Source organism: Taurulus bubalis (assembly GCF_910589615.1).
Source record: "Taurulus bubalis genome assembly, chromosome: 17".
Lineage (NCBI taxonomy): Eukaryota > Metazoa > Chordata > Actinopteri > Perciformes > Cottidae > Taurulus > Taurulus bubalis.
The window spans coordinates 22,669,500-22,694,516 of NC_136605.1; the positions used below are offsets into that span (position 1 = coordinate 22,669,500).

At 44.2% G+C, this 25,017-nt stretch overlaps 1 protein-coding gene across 1 annotated transcript in view; it reads left to right on the forward strand.

Moving 5' to 3' along the window:
• Positions 1 to 3,545: 3,545 nt before the first annotated feature.
• grin2ca (glutamate receptor, ionotropic, N-methyl D-aspartate 2Ca) overlaps positions 3,546 to 25,017 on the forward strand; it is a gene marked incomplete at both ends in the record, with an annotated part of 44,580 nt that continues 23,108 nt past the window's right edge. Inside the window, 3 exons of the mRNA XM_079232933.1 lie at positions 3,546 to 3,986; positions 14,838 to 15,439; positions 21,912 to 22,026. Of these exons, the coding sequence (XP_079089059.1) occupies positions 3,546 to 3,986; positions 14,838 to 15,439; positions 21,912 to 22,026 (1,158 nt within the window). The remainder of the gene's footprint in view (positions 3,987 to 14,837; positions 15,440 to 21,911; positions 22,027 to 25,017) is intronic.

Sequence of the window (25,017 nt, forward strand, 5' to 3'; positions counted from 1 at the left end):
ACTGACGCCTTTAACTCTAGAACACTAACCTAGAACCCTAGAACATCAACGTCTTTAGCCCTAGATCATTAACGTCTTTAACCCTAGAACACTAACATCTTTAACCCTAGAACACTAATGTCTTAAACCCTAGAACACTAACATCTTTATCCCTAGAACACTAATGTATTTAACCCTAGAACACAAACATCTTTAACCCTAGAACACTAACATCTTTAACCCTAGAACACTAACATCTTTAACCCTAGAACACTAATGTCTTTAACCCTAGAACACAAACATCTTTAACCCTAGAACACTAACGTCTTTAACCCTAGAACACTAACATCTTTAACCCTAGAACACTAACATCTTTAACCCTAGAACACTAACGTCTTTAACCCTAGAACACTAATATCTTAAACCCTAGAACACTAACATCTTTAACCCTAGAACACTAACATCTTTAACCCTAGAACACTAACATCTTTAACCCTAGAACACTAATGTCTTTAACCCTAGAACACAAACATCTTTAACCCTAGAACACTAACGTCTTTAACCCTAGAACACTAACATCTTTAACCCTAGAACACTAACATCTTTAACCCTATAACACTAATGTCTTTAACCCTAGAACACTAACATCTTTAACCCTAGAACACAAACATCTTTAACTCTAGAACACTAACGTCTTTAACCCTAGAACACTAACGTCTTTAACTCTAGAACACAAACGTCTTTAACCCTAGAACACTAACATCTTTAACCCTAGAACACTAACATCTTTAACCCTAGAACACTAACATCTTTAACTCTAGAACACTAACGTCTTTAACCCTAGAACACTAGTGTCTTTAACCCTAGAACACTAACATCTTTAACCCTAGAACACTAACATCTTTAACTCTAGAACACTAACATCTTTAACTCTAGAACACTAACGTCTTTAACCCTAGAACACTAGTGTCTTTAACCCTAGAACACTAACATCTTTAACCCTAGAACACTAACATCTTTAACTCTAGAACACTAACATCTTTAACTCTAGAACACAAACGTCTTTAACCCTAGTACACTAACATCTTTAACCCTAGAACACTAACATCTTTAACCCTAGAACACTAACATCTTTAACCCTAGAACACTAACATCTTTAACCCTAGAACACTAACATCTTAAACCCTAGAACACTAACATCTTTAACCCTAGAACACAAACGTCTTTAACCCTAGAACACTAACATCTTTAACCCTAGAACACTAACATCTTTAACCCTAGAACACTAACATCTTTAACTCTAGAACACTAACGTCTTTAACCCTAGAACACTAGTGTCTTTAACCCTAGAACACTAACATCTTTAACCCTAGAACACTAACATCTTTAACTCTAGAACACTAACATCTTTAACTCTAGAACACTAACGTCTTTAACCCTAGTACACTAACATCTTTAACCCTAGAACACTAACATCTTTAACCCTAGTACACTAACATCTTTAACCCTAGAACACTAACATCTTTAACCCTAGAACACTAACATCTTTAACCCTAGAACACTAACATCTTTAACTCTAGAACACAAACATCTTTAACCCTAGAACACTATCGTCTTTAACTCTAGAACACAAACGTCTTTAACCCTAGAACACTAACATCTTTAACCCTAGAACACTAACGTCTTTAACCCTAGAACACTAACATCTTTAACCCTAGAACACTAACATCTTTAACCCTAGAACACTAACATCTTTAACCCTAGAACACTAACGTCTTTAACCCTAGAACACTAACATCTTTAACCCTAGAACACTAACATCTTTAACCCTAGAACACTAACGTCTTTAACCCTAGAACACTAACATCTTTAACCCTAGAACACTAACATCTTTAACCCTAGAACACTAACATCTTTAACCCTAGTACACTAACATCTTTAACCCTAGAACACTAACATCTTTAACCCTAGAACACTAACATCTTTAACCCTAGAACACTAACGTCTTTAACCCTAGAACACTAACATCTTTAACCCTAGAACACTAACATCTTTAACCCTAGAACACTAACGTCTTTAACCTAAAACACTAATGTCTTTAACCCTAGAACACTAATGTATTTAACTCTAGAACACAAACGTCTTTAACCCTAGAACACTAACGTCTTTAACCCTAGAACACTAACATCTTTAACCCTAGAACACTAACATCTTTAACCCTAGAACACTAGCATCTTTAACCCTAGAACACTAACATCTTTAACCCTAGAACACTAATATCTTTAACCCTAGAACACTAATATCTTTAACCCTAGAACACTAACATCTTTAACCCTAGAACACTAGCATCTTTAACCCTAGAACACTAATGTATTTAACCCTAGAACACTAACATCATTAACCCTAGGACACTAACATCTTTAACCCTAGAACACTAATGTATTTAACCCTAGAACACTAACATCATTAACCCTAGGACACTAACATCTTTAACCCTAGAACACTAATGTATTTAACCCTAGAACACTAATTTATTTAACCCTAGAACACTAACATCTTTAACCCTAGAACACTAATGTATTTAACCCTAGAACACTAATGTATTTCCCCTAGAACACTGACATCATTAACCCTAGAACACTAACATCATTAATCCTAGAACACTAACATCATTAATCCTAGAACACAAACATCTTTAACTCTAGAACACTAATGTATTTAACCCTAGAACACTAATGTATTTAACCCTAGAACACTAACATCATTAACCCTAGAACACTAACATCATTAATCCTAGAACACTAACATCATTAACCCTAGAACACTGACATCTTTAACCGTAGAACACTAACATCTTTAACCCTAGAACACTAACGTCTTTAACCCTAGAACACCGACATCTTTAACACTAGAACACTAACATATTTAACCCTAGAACACTAACATCATTAACCCTAGAACACTAATGTCTTTAACACTAGAACACTAACCTGGAACCCTAGAACACTAACATCTTTAACCCTAGAACACTAACATATTTAACCCTAGAACACGAACATCTTTAACCCTAGAACACAAACGTCTTTAACCCTAGTACACTAACATATTTAACCCTAGAACACTAACATCTTTAACCGTAGAACACTAACATCTTTAACCCTAGAACACTAATGTCTTTAACCCTAGAACACTAACATCTTTAACCCTAGAACACTAATGTCTTTAACCCTAGAACACTAACATCTTTAACCCTAGAACACTAACGTCTTTAACCCTAGAACACTAACGCCTTTAACCCTAGTAGTAACCCTATAACCCTATAGTAACCCTATAGTTTATCAGGTACTTCATATCCAATATACCCAACGTTAGTGATGGTGTTACTGTTTTTAACGTTAGTGTTTAGGGTTTATCAAAGTAATCCAACTACATAAAAAAGGCAGTTTGGAGGCCCCGCATTTCAGGGGAAAGGCAGCATGTGGTCCTGGGTGTCAGTCTAACATGTCGATTCCTCTCGTGACCCCTCCCCACCCTGTGACCCCTCTTCCAGGCAGTAGGTGACTGAGATGGGCGTTCGTCTAGGCTGCTTGAGCGACTCCCCCTGGTGGCCGCCGCCGCCGCCGCTACTGCTGCTGCTGCTGCTGCTCTGCAGCGCCCCCTTCTGTTCGGGCCGGCCCTTCGGCGTCCCCACGCCCTCCGTGAACGTGGCGGTGGTGTTCAGCGGCTCCGCCTACCAGACGGAGATCAAGGGGCGGCTGAGCCGGGAGAACTTCGTAGACCTGCCGCTGGAGGTGAACCCCATCACCGTGCTGGTCAACAACACCAACCCGCGGGCGCTGCTCACGCGCATCTGCGACACGCTCTCCACCAACCGCGTCCATGGCGTGGTGTTCGAGGACAACGTGGGCTCCGAGGCCGTGGCGCAGATCCTGGACTTCATCTCCACTCAGACGGCCGTGCCCATCGTGGGCATCAGCGGAGGCTCCGCGGTCGTCCTGCCGTACAAGGTCAGTGTGGGGGTCAGTGTGGGGGTCAGTGTGGGGGTCGGATCGGGGACGGGGACCAGTAACGGCCTGGTCGAGGCCTTACTGGTGGGAAACCATAACATTTGAATGGATCGCATGAACGCCACTTATGAGTCTGAGGAGCCTCTCTTTCTCTTCAGGCAATTTCTTTATTGCTGTCATTCACAGACAGCGACTGAGATCAGATACATGCTGAACGCTGCACAAAGCAATGAACACAATAAAAGCCGATGATGAAAGCCATTGAATAGCGGCAGTAGAGATGCCAGCGGCAGAAGTCTCTATCTACCTCTGGGTTGTAAATCGCCCGTAATGTTCCCTAATAATAAACGCGACATGATTCACACACGTTAATGGGGGACGAACTGATGGCTTTTCATTATTTCTCGCCGTCTTCCTGGTTTGTAAGTGCTATAAATGTCGGGGCTGTAGGAGGCGCAGGACGGTGTGGAGCAACGGAGGCAGGTTGTAACATCTCCAGACGACGGATCAATCCGACTGAAAGTATTGTTATACAGAAACATTATTAAATCACACGTCATCTTAGCTTTACGCAGTCTCGTATAAGAAGTATTGAGATCTTTCTAGAAATAAACCCATCCAACCTTTCTCCGATACAGAAGCCTGGGCTTTTGGGTCTCAGCCGATTCTGAATACCGATCAGATATCAGTGTTTAATCAATAAGCCGTGAGCCTCCCTGAGGGGAAGAGACCGGAATCATTATTTTACGCATCGGGTAACGTTTCCTCATTTCATAAAAAATGGTGCACCCTAACCCAGAGTAAAAGTTCTCATTGTGCAGAACAGAATAATAACATGTTATTTATATTACTGGATAATTATCATGGGGTACCATGAAAATGTAAGCCTTTTAATGTATTGCTGATCAAGGTGGAGCTACTTTTCTATATGTACTTTTTTTAGAATAATGTAACTCTAACAATATTGGGTTTCACATGTTATAAACTTAATAATCTTTACTTATATCTAAGTGGTAACTAAAGCTGCCAGATAATTGGTAACAAAATGTTGAGGAACAAGTATTTGTTAATGTGAGAAGCACATGATCTGATCTCTCTTTCTTTGTGTTGATCTGACTGTGAATCATCTGGCGGAGGAACAAATCAAATTAAAGTCATTTGACTTTGATTTTCGGATCTCGTTTTCGCCCGTTTGTCGCCGGGTGTCGAGTACTTATATACGCAGCGGTCGATATTTTAGATATTCAATCACTGGGTTGAAAGACGGCCTGCAGAGCAAAACATTAAACCATGCAAGGTACAGATGTATTTCCTGGGGAGTCAAACAGAGGGCCACACATGGTCACTTTAGTGCTAATCACATCAGCCGTAATCAGCATTAAATAGACGGACAGCCACAATAACTGACTTATTGATTAAAACGTATCAGAAATACCAATGTGCTTAAGAATGCATTGCAGTTGCACTAGATTCAGGAAGGAAGGAAGGAATTCGGATCCCCCAAATTCCCGTAAATTCTAAATTCGGATACAGTGAGATCTCCAAAAAGGCCGTTGCATCTTCATCAGCACTACATGAGAACTGCATGCTAATACTGAGCTCTAAGCAGCACGAGGAACACTGGTGAGACAAACACAAGCATTTCAAACTGCTTTTCCAGCTGAAGCTGGAAGGTTCAGCAGCAGTGATCCGTCTATAGGAGCCCGATCAGCCGCCACAAAGGGCCCCGCCACAAAGGGCCCCGCCTCAGAGACCAGCTGTAATCCTTTCAGAATGGCTTTTCTTTTTTTCCTGCTGACATTTAAGTGCCTTTTGCAGGAGACGACACGGAGCTCGAACGTCACCAAACAACATCGCACAGGAAAAACAGTTTGAAGCCCTGCAACACGCTTCTGGCAGTTTATGATCTTGAAATATTTAGGGCACGTGAACTTTGCACGTTAATAATAATTAAACTATTAACAATACTTAATCAAACGCCACATGTTGTACGTGGAAGACAAATAGAGGACCGCCGAGAAATGTTATCTAACTCCGAAAGTGCAGGAGAAATAAGTGTGAAAGAAACCAGTGAGTGTTATCATTAAAAAGCAATGAAACAGAAGGGGTCCCAGAATAGACCCCAGTGGGACGCCACAAGAATCTCACATCCGTCAGATGTCGACTCATTTATTATACAAACTGTTCCCTATTTGTAATTTAATTTGAGAGACATTTGAACAGCAGTTCACGGAGACCTCGGTGAGATAAATTAATAAGCAAAATCTTCCAATAAAAATACACCACAAGCATTCGTTATTGTTCAACGCAGTTGGTGGAATTAGATTATTTTAATAAGAGCCACAACTATAGACAGACTTTGTTGGGGGGTCTTCAGATTTAAAGATGGCGACAACAACTGTGGGTTGTGGGAAAATTTTAAGAAATTGTCAAATACTTGAGTAAGAGGTGTGATTATAAAAAATTATAATTTGGTGACCAACATAAGTCTAACTTCATCATGGCAATGGATTTGTTTTTGCGGTATCAGAACTCTGATGGGAAGGATAAAACTTGTTTTCCAAAAATCTGAAATCATTTAACAATTTCTATACACTTTAAGATGCATGAACTAGATTATAGCTATCTTTAGTTCCATATTGAATCTTGAGGAATTTTCTATTTTGTGCGAAACAAGGAGACAATAGTGAGACTCCAGTAATTCACATCAGAGAGACGTCACTAGTTCATGCCTCCTGCTGCTCATTTACAACTCGATCATAATAAATTACAAAAATAAACACATGCGATAAGAAATAAGTGTAAATGACAAAAGGCTTGCAACTGTTAAAACGGAATGAAGGCTTTCCACCAGTAATTAGCCGGTGACGAGCGCGCACAGCGTTAATATATGTTTTTCCTTCCAGAACAGCGAGCGCATGCATTATTAATGCATATATTAATAATATTAATTCTCCTGCTCCCACCGAGGCTCCCGGCCTCCCTGCCTCGCCGATAATTTGATCTTTTTTTGAAGGCAAATAACAATTTCTCTTGGTCTCGGGTCCCCATGCAGTCGATGTCCCATAAGTGGTTTTGCATATTTAGTTTTCTGAAAACATCGATACGCATCATCACATTTAAGAGAAATCTTTACTTTGAAATTCCCACGGTAGTTCTACGGCACCATTCTGAATCTATGTCTTATCAGATCGCGATGAAACTTTTAGAAGAGATATCGGCGTGCACACGCCAGGTGCTCCATGCGCCGGCTACACGGAGAAGAGTTTGTTCCGACCCTCGGTGAGTCGTCTTCTAAACAATCGGCGACGCCGCCCCGTGGATTGATTTATGTGCCGCTGTCAGAGGTAGTCAACGAGGCAATGGAGCTCGTTCATTTTTCATACGTATCGCTGAGAGTCGAGGGGTTTGATCTTTCTGAAAGTGACAGCATACAATTAGGTGATAAACTGATTCCTGTCCTCGGGACATTTCAGTCTGTTGATCGGCGGCAGCGTCCCGTATCTTCTACCCCGATGACGCCGAGAAGAGGAAACGATCAGAGGGAACTAATGTGACGATGAAGACAGGAAGTATTAAGCAAAGTTTACTCCGCTGAGAACATTATGTATTATTGCGTCTGTGGAGTTCGAGCTCCAGCAGCCGGGCGTCAGACGGACAATAAATCAAAGCTCCAGTCTTCACTACTGCCAGCAGATCAATCTGTTCTCACCGGTGTGAACAGTGGATGAATCAACAGCGGTGATCACGGCTGACAGAAATGACTGAAGTGTTCGTTCAGCCCAAAGAAAGTTAAACTATGGCTGCTTCTCTGGCAGGAACACAACAAACAGAGCTCCAACAAACTACAGCCATAATATTTACAACAACGGCTCATAGAAGCGTTTCTCTGCTGTGTGAGATGAAGGCATCTTAAACTATTTGGGTAATATTGGAGATGAACATTTGTATCAAAGCAGCTGAACTGACTTTAAACTATATGTTGCATGCATCACTTACTGCAACATGAAAAGGGAACACCAGAAAGGACCATCAGGGTGATAACAAAGCATATCAGTGAGACTAAGGCTGTAGTTCTAATGTAAATCCCTCCTGGTGGAGCGTTGGCATCACAGTGTTGTGACTGGATGACTCTGAACAGATACGCTCATGTCGTGACGTCCTTCAGGAGCAGCTACACTACAAGAGCGTGGTCTTACCGCTTCATTCCTCAACAACCGCAGCACAGAATCAACGTGTTCTCTCATTATGCATTTAGCTCAATCTCCTGACCTAAAATTCAAAGTCATCCTTTGAAGCATTCATCGCTCGTTCTCCCAGATCACATCCTCACATCCTCCCAGCCGCAGCCCTGTAAAGTGGACAAGAATGTAAGTCAGACGGCAGCAGAAAGCCTGATTGTATTTGCAGGAACATGAGCCCGAGGCTTTTCTCAAACTAGAGCAGTTGCTTTTTTCCTTCTCTCTGTCTGCCGTCGGTACCTCCTGAACTCGCTGGTCTCTTCCTGCACCTCTCGCTGCATTTTAAAAACCACCGGCAGAGTAACGGTGTAACCTGTCGAGAACGAGGCAGAGCAGAACAGAGCAGTGATAAAAGCAGCCGGGGGCGAGTCCGTACATATGTATACATGTATATACGTATATGTAAATATGTATATGCAGCGCAGGTTTCACCGCTCAGACGTCAGACCGGCTGCTGTGGTGGATTATGACAAGACACATCTTATAACAGCAAGTACGATATTAAAGGGGAAACCAGATGAGCGTTAGTGGTTTCAAGTGAAGGAAGTCCTTGATTTAACTAAGTACTGTGAGTGAAGTCTATGCTTCATGTGTTAAAGCTGCATTCTCTCTCCTGACCACCAGGGGGTGACTCCTCTGGTTGTATAGAAGTCTATGCTTCATGTGTTAAAGCTGCGTTCTCTCTCCTGACCACCAGGGGGTGACTCCTCTGGTTGTATAGAAGTCTATGCTTCATGTGTTAAAGCTGCATTCTCTCTCCTGACCACCAGGGGGTGACTCCTCTGGTTGTATAGAAGTCTATATAAATGACTCTACTTCTCTTGATGTATTCCCTCAGTAAACATTGTAAACATGAGTTTATGTCTCAATCTCTAGTTTCAAGTCTTCTTCAATACAGCATGATGTTCATTTAGTACATTATGGTCATTTAGAGTCAAACAGACCATAAAGCAGGGGATGCTTTAGGGGCGGGGCTACAAGGTGATTGACAGGTCGTTACCAGAGACGTATACGACGTCTTCACGTCATTATAAATATGAAACTGGATCTTGACGATTAACTAAAAGTGACTCGAGACTCAACGAGTTCTCTTGATTTTCTCACGTCAAACACAGACAGAATGTCCATGTTCATATTTCAGTCTCCAAACCGTCCTCACGTGTCATCATGTGTTTTTTTTGTGAGTGGCAAACGACCAGGGAGTTGTGTGTCTGTTCCCGGTTGCCGTGCAGGATCTAGGTGACGTCAGCAGCACAGGAAGGCGACGCCACGGCGTTTCCTGCTGTGCGGCGGAGGCAGACATATGTCGCCTCACAGAGCCGTGGCCAGGAGAGAGAGAGAGAGAGAGAGAGGGAGAGAGAGAGAGAGAGAGTGAGAGAGAGAGAGAGAGAGGGATGCAGCTCAGTCATGTGACCCGGGGAACCATCCTCCACTTTGTGATCTTCAGTTCTCGTTTGACTCGCTGCCACATCCCTGCAACGCGTCATCTCCTCGTGGCTTCAGCCGCTTTGAGCCCAGTGACTTCCATCTCTCGTTTCCTTCAGATTTCCTCTGGATGCGTTCCACGTCTCGCCGCTCACCTGCGTCATTCACACGACCTTCAGCCCTCCGGCGAGCGTTCTTGTGCAGGTGACCGTTGCCGTTCGTGTGTTGAGCATCAAGGCCACGTTTCGGTTTTGAACGCGATCACGTGAAAACAAAAAAGGCAAAAAAGCTTCCCTGATAAAATCACTAGTTATGATGCAAAGAAGACCCATTGACACACTTTGGAAACATCTAAAAATCTACTTCTAAATAAATGTTTTGAAGCCGAGTTAAATAGTTTACAGGATATTCAACCTTTGTTTCTTTGCAATGCTTTTAATACTTGACTTGTTTCCTTCGGGCTTGAACAAAGGCATGAAATGAGTCCATGAATATGAGATATGAGTTCACAGATGATCACGACCCTTCGTGGTCCGTGGCGTTTACAGCCGGGTGCATCTGCAGGCCAACGGACACACATAAAGCTGCAGTCCTGTTTTGGTTTGGGGGCGGGCAAACAGCTGTGGTTCAGAGATAATCACATGCTTTACGCTCTCATCTTCCTCCGACTCAGACCGGCTTCACAGCGTCGTCTAAACTACAAACTAATCTCCTGGCTGCAAAGCGTTCTGCAGCCGGTCGCTGCAAGACGCCGAGCGCCACCGAACGTGGAGGAAAGGTTGAAAAGCGAAAGTTGAAGACGAAGACGAAGGCGTGTAAACAGATCTGCCTTCTTGTGTATATGTTACTCTGCTGGGTGTAATCTCAGCCTTGAGAAGCTAAGCTCTCCACTCAATGGCTGTAATCTTCTTTGGGACTGTGGACTATTACTGTGAGCTTCTGGACGACACAGTGGAAGCACAGCTTACCATGACAGTCACGGCTGATACCCGTTTACACGGAGCCGGTCCTCCTAACACATCGCATGGTGGGCCGCATGGGATCATGATGCAGAGAACGTCTCTTCTCCTAGAGATCTCTGCTGGACTGAGATCTTTGTGGTTGTGTTATTGTGCTGCAGTACCTTCAGTTGTTGTTATATAAATTACATACATCACAGAAAATGTCATCCTGACATATGGATCATCTTTCTAGGTTTTTCTAGGTAGCAAGTTTAGGAACTACACTTCCTGACAGATCACAGACTAAAAGAGAAAAATATTCTTGGGACGACACGTCTGCAAGAATCCAAAGTGAAGATTTGACGTGCATCTTTGTCTTCGCCGGCTGGAGGAGGCACTAACGCTGTGCAAAGGCTGGTGGGACATTTAGAGAATGGACGGGTCAATAGAACCAAGTTGAGTCCAATCAGCAAGTTCCTTCACACACTGAGAGGACGAATAAAAATACTAACCTGACAATTTGTTTGCATCAAAACTATTCATACATAGATGATTATGAGCAACAGTTACAACACTTTTTCAAAAACAGTCCCAAAAGATTCCCGCGAGCAGAGGACGACCAGGATCCTAAAATGCTGTGAGGGAATTAGAGTTCCTCTGGTAAACTGTCACACAGCGCATATGTCTTCTATTATATGAGCTTTTATTGTCAAAGGGGAGAACGGAATGGAGTTGATGAAAGGAGGAATAAAGTCAGCGGTCTTGGTCCGGACTGCGTGCCCAACGTGGTCGGTTGAGGCCTTTACTAGCCGTGCCAATCCCAGAAAAATCCCCTTCATTTTGGAAAAATAAACATGTTGCCTTTTTGGCTCGTAATATTCACGTTCCTGCATAATTGCTGACTAAAACAACAGTTCTGTCAAAGATTATTGGCTTGCAAATTCATCGCACGAGGAAAAACAAAACGCCCTCTGTGTGTAAAGTTCTTTCCAGTGGACACTTGTTCACCTGTTCACCTGTTCACCTGTTCACCCTGCACCTTTAACCCAAAAGGTACGTCACATTGCTGACCCACCTGCAGTGCACTCCGACTGGATAACGCATCACAGGACCGCTGGACTCTTTAGGCGGCGAGAGGAAAGTACGGAGGGGGTTCATGTTGCGCTGGGCGTAAGCGACCGATGTCGGGACCCAGAGGCCGCTCTGCTGCCTGCAGGCGCTGAGCTGCAGATGAGCTGCGGCTATCGGGCCGCTCCTCCGCTAATTGAGCTGTTGAGATTGTGGGGGTCTGCGGGGCGCTTCACTCCCACCGACCCCGGGCTCACAGGAACAGGAAGGAGGCGATAACGCTGCAGATCTGTTAGTAGACTTATGGGATCATAACCGGCATCAGATCCCTGCAGCCAGTCGGGTGTGTGCAGCTGCAGTCTCATCATCTCATCCGCAGCCGCTCCATCACTCTGAGAGGAAACCATTTAAGTAAAGACGCTGATGACTGTTTTCTGATGACGAGGCGTTTTGAAAGGAAAGTCACGAGCTTTGGGTTTTAATTAATTTGAAATGTTGTCATTTTAGCCAACCTTAAAGAAATCTGGCCGATGAAAATGAGCCTCTCTGGCTGATTGGTGTGCATTGTCCCTGCAAAATAAACCAACAAATACAAAATTAAATAAAAAAAGGCTAAACACCTCCTGTCCCATTTACAGTGTTTTATTCTCTTGCTCCGGTCACATTAAACGTCCCGCTCCTCTATGGAAGTGACACTGTCGTGGCTCGAAGCGGAGAGAACCGGAGAGGAAAAATAAAATGTTTCCAGGCCGTGAGCGCGGTGCATTCAGTCTGAACCGGTAAGGTGTTCATACATCACAGGACCAGGACGCCCTTCAAGGGAGCAGAGGAGACGGAACCAGATCACAGCCGGCTTCTCAGTCTCAGGATACCTGACCCCAGCCATCCTCAGCCGAGGGTCAGCAGGGTGGAGTGGCTCCTCCTGTCCCCAGAGAGGAAGGGGTCAGCAGGGTGGAGTGGCTCCTCCTGTCCCCAGAGGAAGGGGTCAGCAGGGGTCACATCACACCCGGCCAGACCGAGCGAGAGGAAGAGCTTCTGCCACAGAGTCACAACCTAGATCTCTACTTGTGAAAGATCAGAGGCAACAGCACAGACATAAAGTCCTCCGATAGAACAACATATTATTCTCCTCACTCCTCGACGTCACGCTGCTGCCGACGCGGCGCGGTTTAATTACGGCGTTTGCTTTGCGATGAAGACGAGGAGCCATGATTGGAATTGTCCGAAGAATCAATAATCTCCGCTGAAGCTAATGGAGTCGCATCATCCATCACTGGTTAGGCACCGCGTGTAATTACTGAGACTTAAACACCACGATGCTCTACATGCAATAACTCTACATGCTATAACTCTATATGCTATAACTCTACATGCTATAACTCTATATGCTATAACTCTACATGCTATAACTCTACATGCAATAACTCTACATGCTATAACTCTACATGCAATAACTCTACATGCTATAACTCTATATGCTATAACTCTACATGCAATAACTCTATATGCTATAACTCTACATGCTATAACTCTACATGCTATAACTCTACATGCAATAACTCTATATGCTATAACTCTACATGCTAAAACTCTATATGCTATAACTCTATATGCTATAACTCTACATGCTATAACTCTATATGCTATAACTCTACATGCAATAACTCTACATGCTATAACTCTATATGCTATAACTCTATATGCTATAACTCTACATGCTAAAACTCTACATGCGCTAAAATAAAATGTAAAAGAATATATAAACTTTTGCTGATGAAGGAAACACATCACCCATCATTGATATTAATAATACATTGGTTTATTAAGTTAATGTTGTTTATCTGCCACTTTTTACTAACTTGACAATAAATATACGCTTTGTGGATAAAAGACAAATAATTAAGACAATAACCTTTATGTCCCTTATTTCAAGCCGGGCTTTGTCTTTATTTAACCCGGAAGACGAACTATTTCTTCATGTTTTTGAAAAGAATTCAGAGAGTTTTTCTCACCAAGTGCCGGCGTGGCGCGCAGGCCGAGCAAAGAGCAGCGGCCGGCCGCTCTCGCCTTTTCGTTTGGGTGATTTATTGATTTTAAAATGTTGCAGACGGCACCTTTAAAGGGTAACTCGATACTAAATCACTGGCAAGAAAACTGCCGCTGCGCCATTTTCCTCCTGGGGTCTTTCAGGCACCTTTGGCCACACCCCCAATCAGTGATGTCACAGCAGGTGTAACGCCTTTGACAAACTGTTGGAGAAACTCTGCGACTGAGTTCGATTCCTCACGGAGCTCTACTTCCCCCCGAAGTGCCTTTTGTAACAAGTACCACATGAAGTATTTTACCCTGAAAAAGAACAACCTCATTCCTCTCTCAAGGTCATTGCATTTGCAGAAAAGAGATGAAACGCAGAGCGCCACGGTGATGGGGCCATCCCTCTGAATTTGCGAGCGTGGATGACGGCCAGTGTGCGCGCAGCAAAAGTAGGACGTGTGAGTTTAAGTGATGAATGAGTCTGCAGCTCCGGCAACAGCAAAATAAAGCAGGAGCACTTAACTCTCGTCAGAGCCGCTTCTCTCTGGAGGACTCCTGTGTGTTCTCTCTCTCTCGGGAAGAAGACGCTTCCTGCAGAGATCCTACTGCACGTCATGCACATTGCATTAAGATGTTAACCCTCTGAACTCTCTGGCTTTACATCTCTGCAATAGTAAAGTCCGGCACCTCTGAGAAACAGCACAAGCCTGGCAAAGTAGAGAGGACTCAAACGTGTCTTTTTGTGCAGAATGACACAGGTTTAATGCCAGAAATCATTAAAAAATTAACAGAAAGATCCAACTTTGTTCCAAGTGCCCACAAAAGACTGCTGGTCTCAGACAGATCAGTCATGGCTTCATAGCTGAGCTGAGAAGCTCATCATTTAATGTTTTTTACAGAATCTTATTAGAGCAAACGGTTTATTTGAGACATGAAGAATAAAATGTGTTTGATGAAACGCAGTGTTTCTTCTGATGGAAGCATTCGTCACACGCGATGTGTTCGGAGACCGTGGGAAAGATGACGATCTTGTGGTTGGCTGTGATTCTGGAGCTCGGCCGGGTTTCGGGGTTCTTGTTCAATAGTCCGTAAAGGTCTCCGTGTCTCTTCCCTCCTCATGATGATGTGCTCCTCTTCCTCAGGGCGAGGGCTCCAACTTCCTGCAGCTGGGCTCGTCCATCGAGCAGCAGATCAGCGGCATGTTCAAGGTGATGGAGGAGTACAACTGGGACAGCTTCGTGGTCATCACCAGCCTGTACCCGGGCTACGAGTCCTACGTGGATTACGTGAAGTCCTTCGCCGACACCAGCTACTTCATCTGGGAGCTGCAGGACGTGCTGACCTTCGACATGTCGGCCGACGGCATGAACGACGTGCGTGCGCGGCGGCTGCTGCAGCAGATCGACGCCCAGGTGCTGCTGGTGTACTGCTCGCACGACGAGGCCCAGTACCTGTTCAGCATGGCCAGCGAGTCCCGGCTGGTGGGGCCGGGCTACATCTGGATTATCCCCAGCCTGGCGGTGGGGAACCCGGACATCGCCCCGCCGGACAGCTTCCCCGTGGGGCTCATCAGCATCATCACGGACCGCTGGAGGATGAGCCTGAGGAAGAGGGTGCGGGACGGCGTGGCCATCGTGGTGAAGGGCGTGCAGAGCTTCCGGAAGCAGCGCGGCTTCGTTCCCGAGGGCCAGAGCGACTGCCACAACCCCGCCAGGCCGGCGGCGGCCAACGACACGCTGTTCAGGTCGGTGCAGCTCAGGGAAGTTCATCGTGTTTTACACGGCGCTTCCTGTTCCGGTTCCTGTTGATGCTCGGGGTCAGGTGTTGAATATCCGCCCTGATCGTGTTGTGGTCGTTTCCACAGCGCCACTTCACCCACTCTTGTTTCACAGAAATGTGTTTTTTAATTAGTTATTTACGAACAATCAACTTTGACATTTTCGTTGCTCGGCTGCTGTCAATCAAACTCAACACTCCCTGTTCGGCCTGTCACGATAATTGTGTTACGATCAAATTATCGTAAGATATATAGCGACAAAGTCCATCATTTTTACTTTATTGACTTATCGTATGATATATGGACAAGACCTCCACCATTTTTTATAGATTTGTCTTATTGTACAATATAAGGAATTAATCATAAAAAAGACGTACGTTGTCAACTTATTGTACGTTATTTGGACACGACCACCAAAGTTTTTACGTTATCGACTTATCGTGCGATATATGGACACGACCATCATTTTTACGATATTGATTTATCGTACGATATTTGGAAACAACCTCGATAATTTTAACGTTATCGACTTATCGTGCGATATTTGGACACGACCTCCATCATTTTTACGTTATCGACTTATCGTGCGATATATGGACACGACCATCATTTTTACGATATTGACTTATCGTACGATATTTGGAAACAACCTCGATAATTTTAACGTTATCGACTTATCGTACGATATATGGACACGACCATAATTTTTATGATTTTGACTTTGGACCCGACCATAATTTTACGATATTGACTTATCGTACGATATTTGGACCCGATCATCATTTTTACGATATTGACTTATCGTACGATATTTGGACCCGACCATAATTTTACGATATTGACTTATCGTGCGATATTTGGACCCGACCATAATTTTACGATATTGACTTATCGTACGATATTTGGACCCGACCATAATTCTTACGATTTTGACTTATCGTACGATATTTGGACCCGACCTCCATAATCTTTTCTGACCTTGATATTGCCCGTCATGTTTACAGGTGTGTTTGTTTACATAATAGTGTCACCATAATTGTAATAAAGAGTTAACATGAATCCAGAATCAACAGCAAACGTTGCACATCGTTAACGGAGAGAGTCCGACAGCATCGTTTGGAACAACAAACTTAATCAGACACTATATATTAATTAATTCTCAGAGTAATGAGCCTACATTTTCCATTTTAGACAACTAAGTTTCAGGTATCGGGCAAGTGGCTGAAAAAAGCTTAATCACAACCTGCAACATGCGGTCCAATAACAGCATTTATCGTGACATTTAAAGGGCTCCATCACCTCTCATCACCTTCTTTACACACAAGAACAGCAGGAAGTTGTGTTTCACTGACAGTAAGTTAAAGAGGCTGGAAGGATATCCACCGCATTAAATTATGTTTGGTATAATATAAAGCAAATTAAAGCATTTGTTATATGAAAGAGAGAGCGAGCAGCAGCAGATTGGTGAACTGGACTTCTGTGGTAATTTACATGTTGTTGAATGTACAATGTCAGCTGTGACGATAGACGTAATTAAACCCTTCAGTTCGTTTCCAGAGACCGCCTTCACTGACATTACTCCTCTCACCGATATTTCCACACCACTGTCTGAGTCGCAGTGCATTGTTTCTGTGGAGTCCTTCAAAGAATTTGCTTTGTGTAAATGCCTGTCTATAAAAAACATGGATTGTCCATGTTTGACAGCAGGGTGGGACATGCATTTATTGTATTTATACGTGCATCGGCACACAGGGGCTCAGCGCACGATGCATGCTAAACAGAGCGTGGCCGTTAAACAGAACGTGGCCGAAGACGGTTCTCTCGGTAAAGACTGCGCTCACATTAAGAAGAAAGGACCCCGGGGCCAGGAGAAGCTCGTAAACGACACGACTTGAGTTACAGAGCGGAGGCTCCCACCGCGGAGACCTCTCTGCAGTGCCTTGTGGGTAATGGTGCTAATTGTGACCGTGAGATATGAACCCCCCGTGGCTTTAGACTACCTCATGTGCGCTTCACGGTGTCTCGTCTGTTGTGTTGGAACATAAAATACACACTGGGGATAAGACTTCATTTTAAATTGAACCCCCAAGTAAAATGAAGAAGCCTCAACGTGACGGACTGCTGCAGCTCTGCATGGCAGAGCAGCAGGAAGGAGTGAACTTGACTAAGTTAAATGCATCGATCTGGTGCACGATGAGAGCAACATACAAGTATTTTTCTTGTAAAGATGTTCTCTCTCAAACAGCCGGATATGAATGAAGATGAGCCAGAACACTAAGCCACGCCCACCTGAGCTCGTTTCGGCCCCTTAACGAGCTCAGGTGGGTCGCCGGACTCGGGACAGTCCTAAACCTTCGACAGTGAAGGAACTCTTTATTGTCTTGGGGTCACAATGACCGTGTACGAGTGTATGTGTGTGTGTGTGTGTGTGTGTGTGTGTGTGTGTGTGTGTGTGTGTTTGTGTTGATGGGTCATTTTGACCCCAAGACAACACGAGGGTTGAGCCGACCCGGAGCAGGTGGAAGCGCCCCGCGCTGGAGGAAAAGGGTGCGTTGGATTTACGACTCGCCACACGATCCCGGAGCCTCCAGGCAGAGCGGATACTTCATCACAACCGTCTCGTCTTCATCATCGTCACACGATTGAGATGAAGACCGACGCTCGTTTAGTTTCATTCTATCCACATAAACGGTCGAGTTCTTGGACCTGAACAATAACAGAAATAGGTCGCCAGTCCCTGCTTTCCAAAAACAACAACTATTATGCTTAACTTCCATATTTGGCTTCAGACTTTAAAAGCCACTTGATTGAGATTCAGCTCAGTTTGCGGTTGTGCGTGAAGAGAATGATGCAGACGTTGGTTTGCACACTGCAGGTCCTCCGCCTCTCGCCAGCCTCCTGCTCCTGCCAACGACTGCTGCTGCTTAGAAGACAGGCTGATCATCCACGAGAGGAAACACACTCATAGCTCCTTTGAAGTGTTGGAACAAACAACTAATGATGTCTTGTGTTAGTGTCTGTTAAGTTAGTTTGGGATCACTATTCTCTTTAACTGCTGCTCTATCACAACAGACACATCAGAAATAGATTTGCACAATGAGGTCAGGAGTGGTTTATTTATGCATGACTTCCCATCTGTCTGCGATGTGAAAACGTTTCACAGCCACTGTCACACTTTCCCAAACCGCGGCCGTCCTCTGCCAGCTTCCTGTCCTCCGCTCTGGTTCTCCTGGAGGCGACGGGGGAGGGCGGGGCTTCTCCGGCCTTTTAAAACAAAAAGATCAATCCGACGCCATCTGCACCGCAGAGAAAATCCTATTTTGTTTAGAAAAATGTTTTAATCAGCAAAGGGGGGAAAAAACTGCTTGGGGCATCAGCTTTTGGCTCATGTGGACCAAGGTCATCCTGGGACGGTGTGTGTGGAGTGTAAGTGTGTGTGTGGAGTGTGTGGAGTGTAAGTGTGTGTGTGGAGTGTGTGGAGTGTAAGTGTGTGTGTGGAGTGTGTGGAGTGTAAGTGTGTGTGTGCAGTGTAAGTGTGTGTGTGTGGAGTGTAAGTGTGTGTGTGCAGTGTAAGTGTGTGTGTGTGCAGTGTAAGTGTGTGTGTGTGCAGTGTAAGTGTGTGTGTGTGCAGTGTAAGTGTGTGCAGTGTATGTGTGTGTGTGCAGTGTAAGTGTGTGTGTGTGTGCAGTGTAAGTGTGTGTGTGTGCAGTGTAAGTGTGTGTGTGTGTGTGCAGTGTAAGTGTGTGTGTGTGCAGTGTAAGTGTGTGTGTGTGCAGTGTAAGTGTGTGTGTGTGCAGTGTAAGTGTGTGTGTGTGTGCAGTGTAAGTGTGTGTGTGTGTGCAGTGTAAGTGTGTGTGTGTGCAGTGTAAGTGTGTGTGTGTGCAGTGTAAGTGTGTGTGTGTGTGCAGTGTAAGTGTGTGTGTGTGCAGTGTAAGTGTGTGTGTGTGCAGTGTAAGTGTGTGTGTGTGTGTGTGCAGTGTAAGTGTGTGTGTGTGCAGTGTAAGTGTGTGTGTGTGCAGTGTAAGTGTGTGTGTGTGTGCAGTGTAAGTGTGTGTGTGTGCAGTGTAAGTGTGTGTGTGTGTGCAGTGTAAGTGTGTGTGTGTGCAGTGTAAGTGTGTGTGTGTGCAGTGTAAGTGTGTGTGTGTGTGCAGTGTAAGTGTGTGTGTGTGTGCAGTGTAAGTGTGTGTGTGTGCAGTGTAAGTGTGTGTGTGTGTGCAGTGTAAGTGTGTGTGTGTGCAGTGTAAGTGTGTGTGTGTGCAGTGTAAGTGTGTGTGTGTGTGCAGTGTAAGTGTGCATTATGAAACCTCGCTCTCTTCCTCTCTTGTCAGAAGTAGTTTTCTCTCTGAGTCGCTCAGCGCTGCAGGGAGACGACTCTTCTTCTGTAAACCAAAGCGATCATGAAACAGTGGAAGCGGGGAACATTATCCGGACTTTGATACTCCCCAAACCCCCGCTTTCCTTCTGGGACGCTCTGAACCCGGCGGGTCGGATCTGAGCGTCGTGACGTGGAGGTCGGCGGGATAGAACAAAGCACTTCCATTAACGTCGTTCCTCCTCTCTGCAGATCAAACAGCAGCTTCCCAGATTCTCCTCAACTGATTGGAGACTCTTTTTCTTTTGTCCGGCCGGCTTCAGGTAATGAGCGGCTCACCTGTTAACGGGATTACTGCAGATTAGCAGATTAAATGGTTTTTCACGCAGACGGAGCCGGCGGCCGTCCTCCTCCCGGCGGCCGCTCATCACCTCTGCTGGCGCCGGCTGAGGTGATGAAGCGCCGCGGGTTTGATGTAACAGGAAGTGAGTGATGACACGGTGGAGAGAGAGAGAGAGAGAGAGAGAGAGAGAGAGAGAGAGAGAGAGAGACACTCTTCTCGCTGCAGAAGCCGTCAGATGAATTCTGTGACTTCATCAGTGAGCTTTAGATGGAGACACATGAGGAATAGGAAGAGTATGAAAAAGCATACTAGATTGTAAATGAGGTTAGAATGGGTACAGGTGAGGATTTTTCTGAATTATTTTTTTCAACGTCTGGGTTAAATACTGCAACTTGGTGCTTTCTGGCAATAATTTGCATCCCTGGGACAAATTTACGCATGAAAAGTATTAAATAGTATAACGTTTGAGGGTTACAAGTGTGAATGAAATGTATGTATATGGAAGATGTGTGTATGTATATATTTTTTTTTTCTTCTTTATTTCAAATTAATTATCTGATTTAATTGCTAATGATGCTTTAGGATAGGAATATATGAGCATTGTTTGCTTCTACCTTTACCTTTTCAGTCTTTCTGTTTCGTATATTATATAGAATATTGTATTGTATTGTAATGATTGACTGAATAAAACACACAAACAAACAAAACAAATAATTTGAATATAGCGATCAAAAGGCACGCTCTAATGATGGAGTCATGACATGAAAACATGAAACGTGTCCTGAACTATCCTTCAGAATAAAACAACACAAATACCTGTTCTGATCTTTCTCCGTTAGGCAGACAGACTCTCCGTCAGCTGAAGGAAAAGAAACCAGACGAGAGGAAGGACGGAGCGTTCGGTCCAAACTTCTCAAACTATTCTTCATCCTTTGCACAAACAATCACTTTCCTCACGAGGCGACAGGCTGCGAAACCTAAAAGCATCTCTTCTGCTATGGAGTTGAAAGAAATCCTGAATAAATATTAAAACAATGAAACTTTTCCATTGGGAGGAAGAGTTTCACTTGGTTCCGCTTTGTGAAGGCACGTTACTTTCTGGGTTTCTGGGGGCAGAACCTGAGCTTCTTAACTCTGGTTCCTCATTACGTGTCAAATCTTTCTTTTTTTGAAGTGAATGTCCAATAAAATAAGTGGCCAACGCCACACTTACACCACAATGTTGATCAGGGCCGTCACACTATTATAACTTAGAACTTAATTAATCTTCCTCTCAATGGCCCAAACAATAAAGAACAAAGAAAATGATTAAATAAACCACATGTTATGACCCATTCTAACACTTGGAAAGAGTTCAAATGCAAAGTTAAAGTAAAATACTTCATGATCCCACAAATAATAGTTCATAAATCAGATAAAACGTATCATAATACAATCATAAAATGTTCTATTTTCATATTACAGCTAACACACTGCCATGTGCTTAATATCTGAGTGATGTTTTTTGGGGATCTGCATCTGCGTTCATCGCGATCCCGATAACATCAACACCTTTAGTGCCACCATCTGCCACCAATCTTTACGTGTGAATTATTAATTAAAAAGGGGAAGGGCATTGATTATTTTTTGTGATAGTAAACTGAACGTTGCAGGGTTTTGCACAAAACCTGATGGGCATTTTTCAATGATTTTGGACAGAATGTCAGTAAAACACGTTCAAAATGTTTTAGTTTTTTTCCCCAAGTCACTGATCCTCTTCCTCGTCGCTCTTCGTCTCCCTGCAGGCACATGCTGAACGTGACCTGGGAACACAACGACTTCTCCTTCAACAGCAACGGCTACCTGGTCAATCCGGCCATGATCATCATCACCCTGGACCGCGAGCGGCAGTGGGACAAGGTGAGCGTTGGTTCGCCTGGCGGTCTGAACCGGCCCCTGATCTCGTAAACTTGGACGTGTGCGTGTTCCTTTGGAAGTACATGTGATGTGTGTGTGGGGGCGATAGAGCAGCAGTGTAAATAAGTTAAAAACAATACGTTGAGTATCAAGAGCAGATTTTTAGTATCGAGCACGACCTTTTATATACGTGAACATTCATGTGATGTAAACTGAGACGTGTTGGTTAAATATTTTGAGTGCATGCATAAAACCAGAATGTAGAAAACAGAAGAGCTGTTCTGCAGTCGCAGTGCGTCCTCCTCTGCAGTCATTTCATACATCGCTGCTTTCTTTGTAAAGAGCCATTGATACCAGTGAGCTACTTAACATGAAGTACAGTTTTCTGAGTTCTACCTTCCACACACAAACTCCCCCGATCTCTTCAAAGAGATATTGAAGAGACGGCCCTCGCAGGCGATGCATTCACCTGGAGGTTGAGCATTAGTCTAAAAGCTCAGGATGCGAGTGACGTCACACGAGGCGCCGCTGGTTGAATAGAAGCCGTTTAGTTCAACATCAACACTCAAAGTAAACAGCCGCAGGCCTTTTTTTCAAAGTTAATTATGTTAGATTTATGTTTACGGTGTGCGACTTCCTGTTAATTTCCAATATGTCGTCGAGGCTGCGAGCTAACGGGAACAGAAGTCAATTAGAAGAAACACGGCAGCTGCTCCAGATATATCTGTTTATTTCTCTGTTATGTGGGTCGGTCAAATTATGGAAAACATTTAATTATATGCTGAATCTGGCACTCTTCATCACGTATTATTCAGTAAAGTATGCGGTCAGGACGTCGGCATTCATGCTTTCTAGCCTCTGATCTCTGATGATGTCATATTGTAAAACACAAAACACATTAAGTTCAGAACGTGACTCTGCAGCTCATCAAAGCGTCGGCGTGAGCGTCATGAGCAGCGTTCACTCCGCTCACTGAACCAGCTGTTGGTGCCAAACTTTCTACCAAGCTGCTCAGCGTCTGGTGTTTGGCTGACTGTAACACGGCAGCTCCCAGAATGCTTTGCAGCGCGGCGTCCCGGCACCGTCCCGCTTAGAGAGAGAGCGACGCAGCGAGGAGCGTTTACTCGTCTGTGAATGAAGCGCTTTCCTCAAGGCCCAGACTAAGTCCCCGCTTCTGGCTACGGGAGCAAAGTGGCTCTTTTAAGGTGGGATGACTTTTAAGGTGGACCGGGTATTCTTCATAGTTTCTGTTTCTAAAGGTTGCTTTTTATTTAATCACTTTGTTCGGTCCATAAAAATATCACTAAATAGTTTCACGAGTTCCCAGAGCCCTGAGACAAAGACCCTGAACCTGCTGACATTTTGAGTTTTAACGGTGTTCCATGTTTTTAATCTGATGGACTCTCATAGAGGCGCTGAAAGAAATATATATTACATGTATTGTTTCTGCCAACGCCACGGCAGCAACAATGGAGACGATCTAGAATCAATCAATCAATCAATCAATCAGCTGCAGCAGCAGGTGGCAGAGTTCATTGATCGCCTTCAAACCGAAGCCCTTCTGTCTCCGGTCTCTTGTTCCTCTGGAGCTGCTTTTCTTCCCCGGCAGACAGCAGACGTGTCGGACATGAAGGACATCTTCCTCCACACCGCTCAGCACCAGGCGGTTCCTCAGCACCGGAACATGCGGGTCCTCTACGCTTTCAAAGACAAACAAGTGTAACACAATCAATTTGATGAATTAGCACCGACTCTAAAAGACTGAAATGTAATTAATTGACAATAACATGGATGCCGTTTGTCCCGCTCTCATGAAAAGGTTTTCTTATGCAACCTCTGGAGTAAAAAGGAGGAAACAGCAGTGATGTCATCCGGAGGCTGATCAGAGGATATGAGAGCTGATCACTGAGAGATAATCAATGAGAGCTGATGAGCTCAGACAGGATTTGAACTTCTTGTGTTGCTGCTCAAGAAAAACTGTTTGTTTACATACAGGAACAATAAAGAACATGCCAGTTATTTTCTTAATTGTCTTTTTTTTTCTCACAAAATAATCCAAAGTAACCGATAAGAGTATTGATTAGAGTACTAGTATCCTAAGATGCTAACGGTACTCTTCCCTAGTTAGCTCTTTCCTTCCTGATGGAAAGATTCCTGGTCGGGACTCGATCCCATCGCTGAAGGTAAACGTCCTCTCATCCTCCACATGCGCTGACCTTTAAACAAACCTTTCATGGGAGGAGGAGAACACATTGTGCTCCTTTTAGACACAACAATGTGCTCACTCAGAAAAATAAATAAAAAGCCGTGTTGAGCGATCGGCTTTCTGTGCTTAACGTCGCTGCCTCTGGGGTCTTTTTCTCTGAGAGCTGAAAATCAATTCCGTCTTTTGATTGCCTTTTTTCTCGCCGGCCTTCTCAGGTTCACACGTTTAAGTTGCCGCCTGTTTGTTCCGCTCACACATCACCTGCGCGTCACAGCCTCACCTGTGAGGTCATCGCTGTGACGACGCGCGCACGCAGGATTACAGCCTCATCGGCTGGTTTAGTACAAAAAAGTATTTCACCCCCAATAGGTTTTTGTAATATATCGACTCTGCTCCTGGAGTGGCATTCATTCCTGGCATGACTTCTCTTTTTAATGCGCTGCGTGAAACAAAACTCTTTTTTTCCAGCTCATTTTCCAATATGAATGAGTCTCAGTCAATGTTCCTGGAATTAGAAATTCTGATAGACTGGACTAAAAGCCCAGGAGTGTGAGGCGACAGACGAACAGATCGATGTGACGGGCGGCAGAGGACCAGCTGCACAGCCCAGAGAGGTTCGGGGTATTTGCTTCACTTCATCGTGACGAGCCGTTCTGACTGCAGCGATCAGACAGGACCGTCCCGTTTTCTGCATAAACAGCAGAGATTACGTGTTTTGTTTTTTTAGCCCTGCGGGAAAAAGAAGCAGCGTCGAATAGTTTGTGAAATGAAACCACCGTTAGGATGTC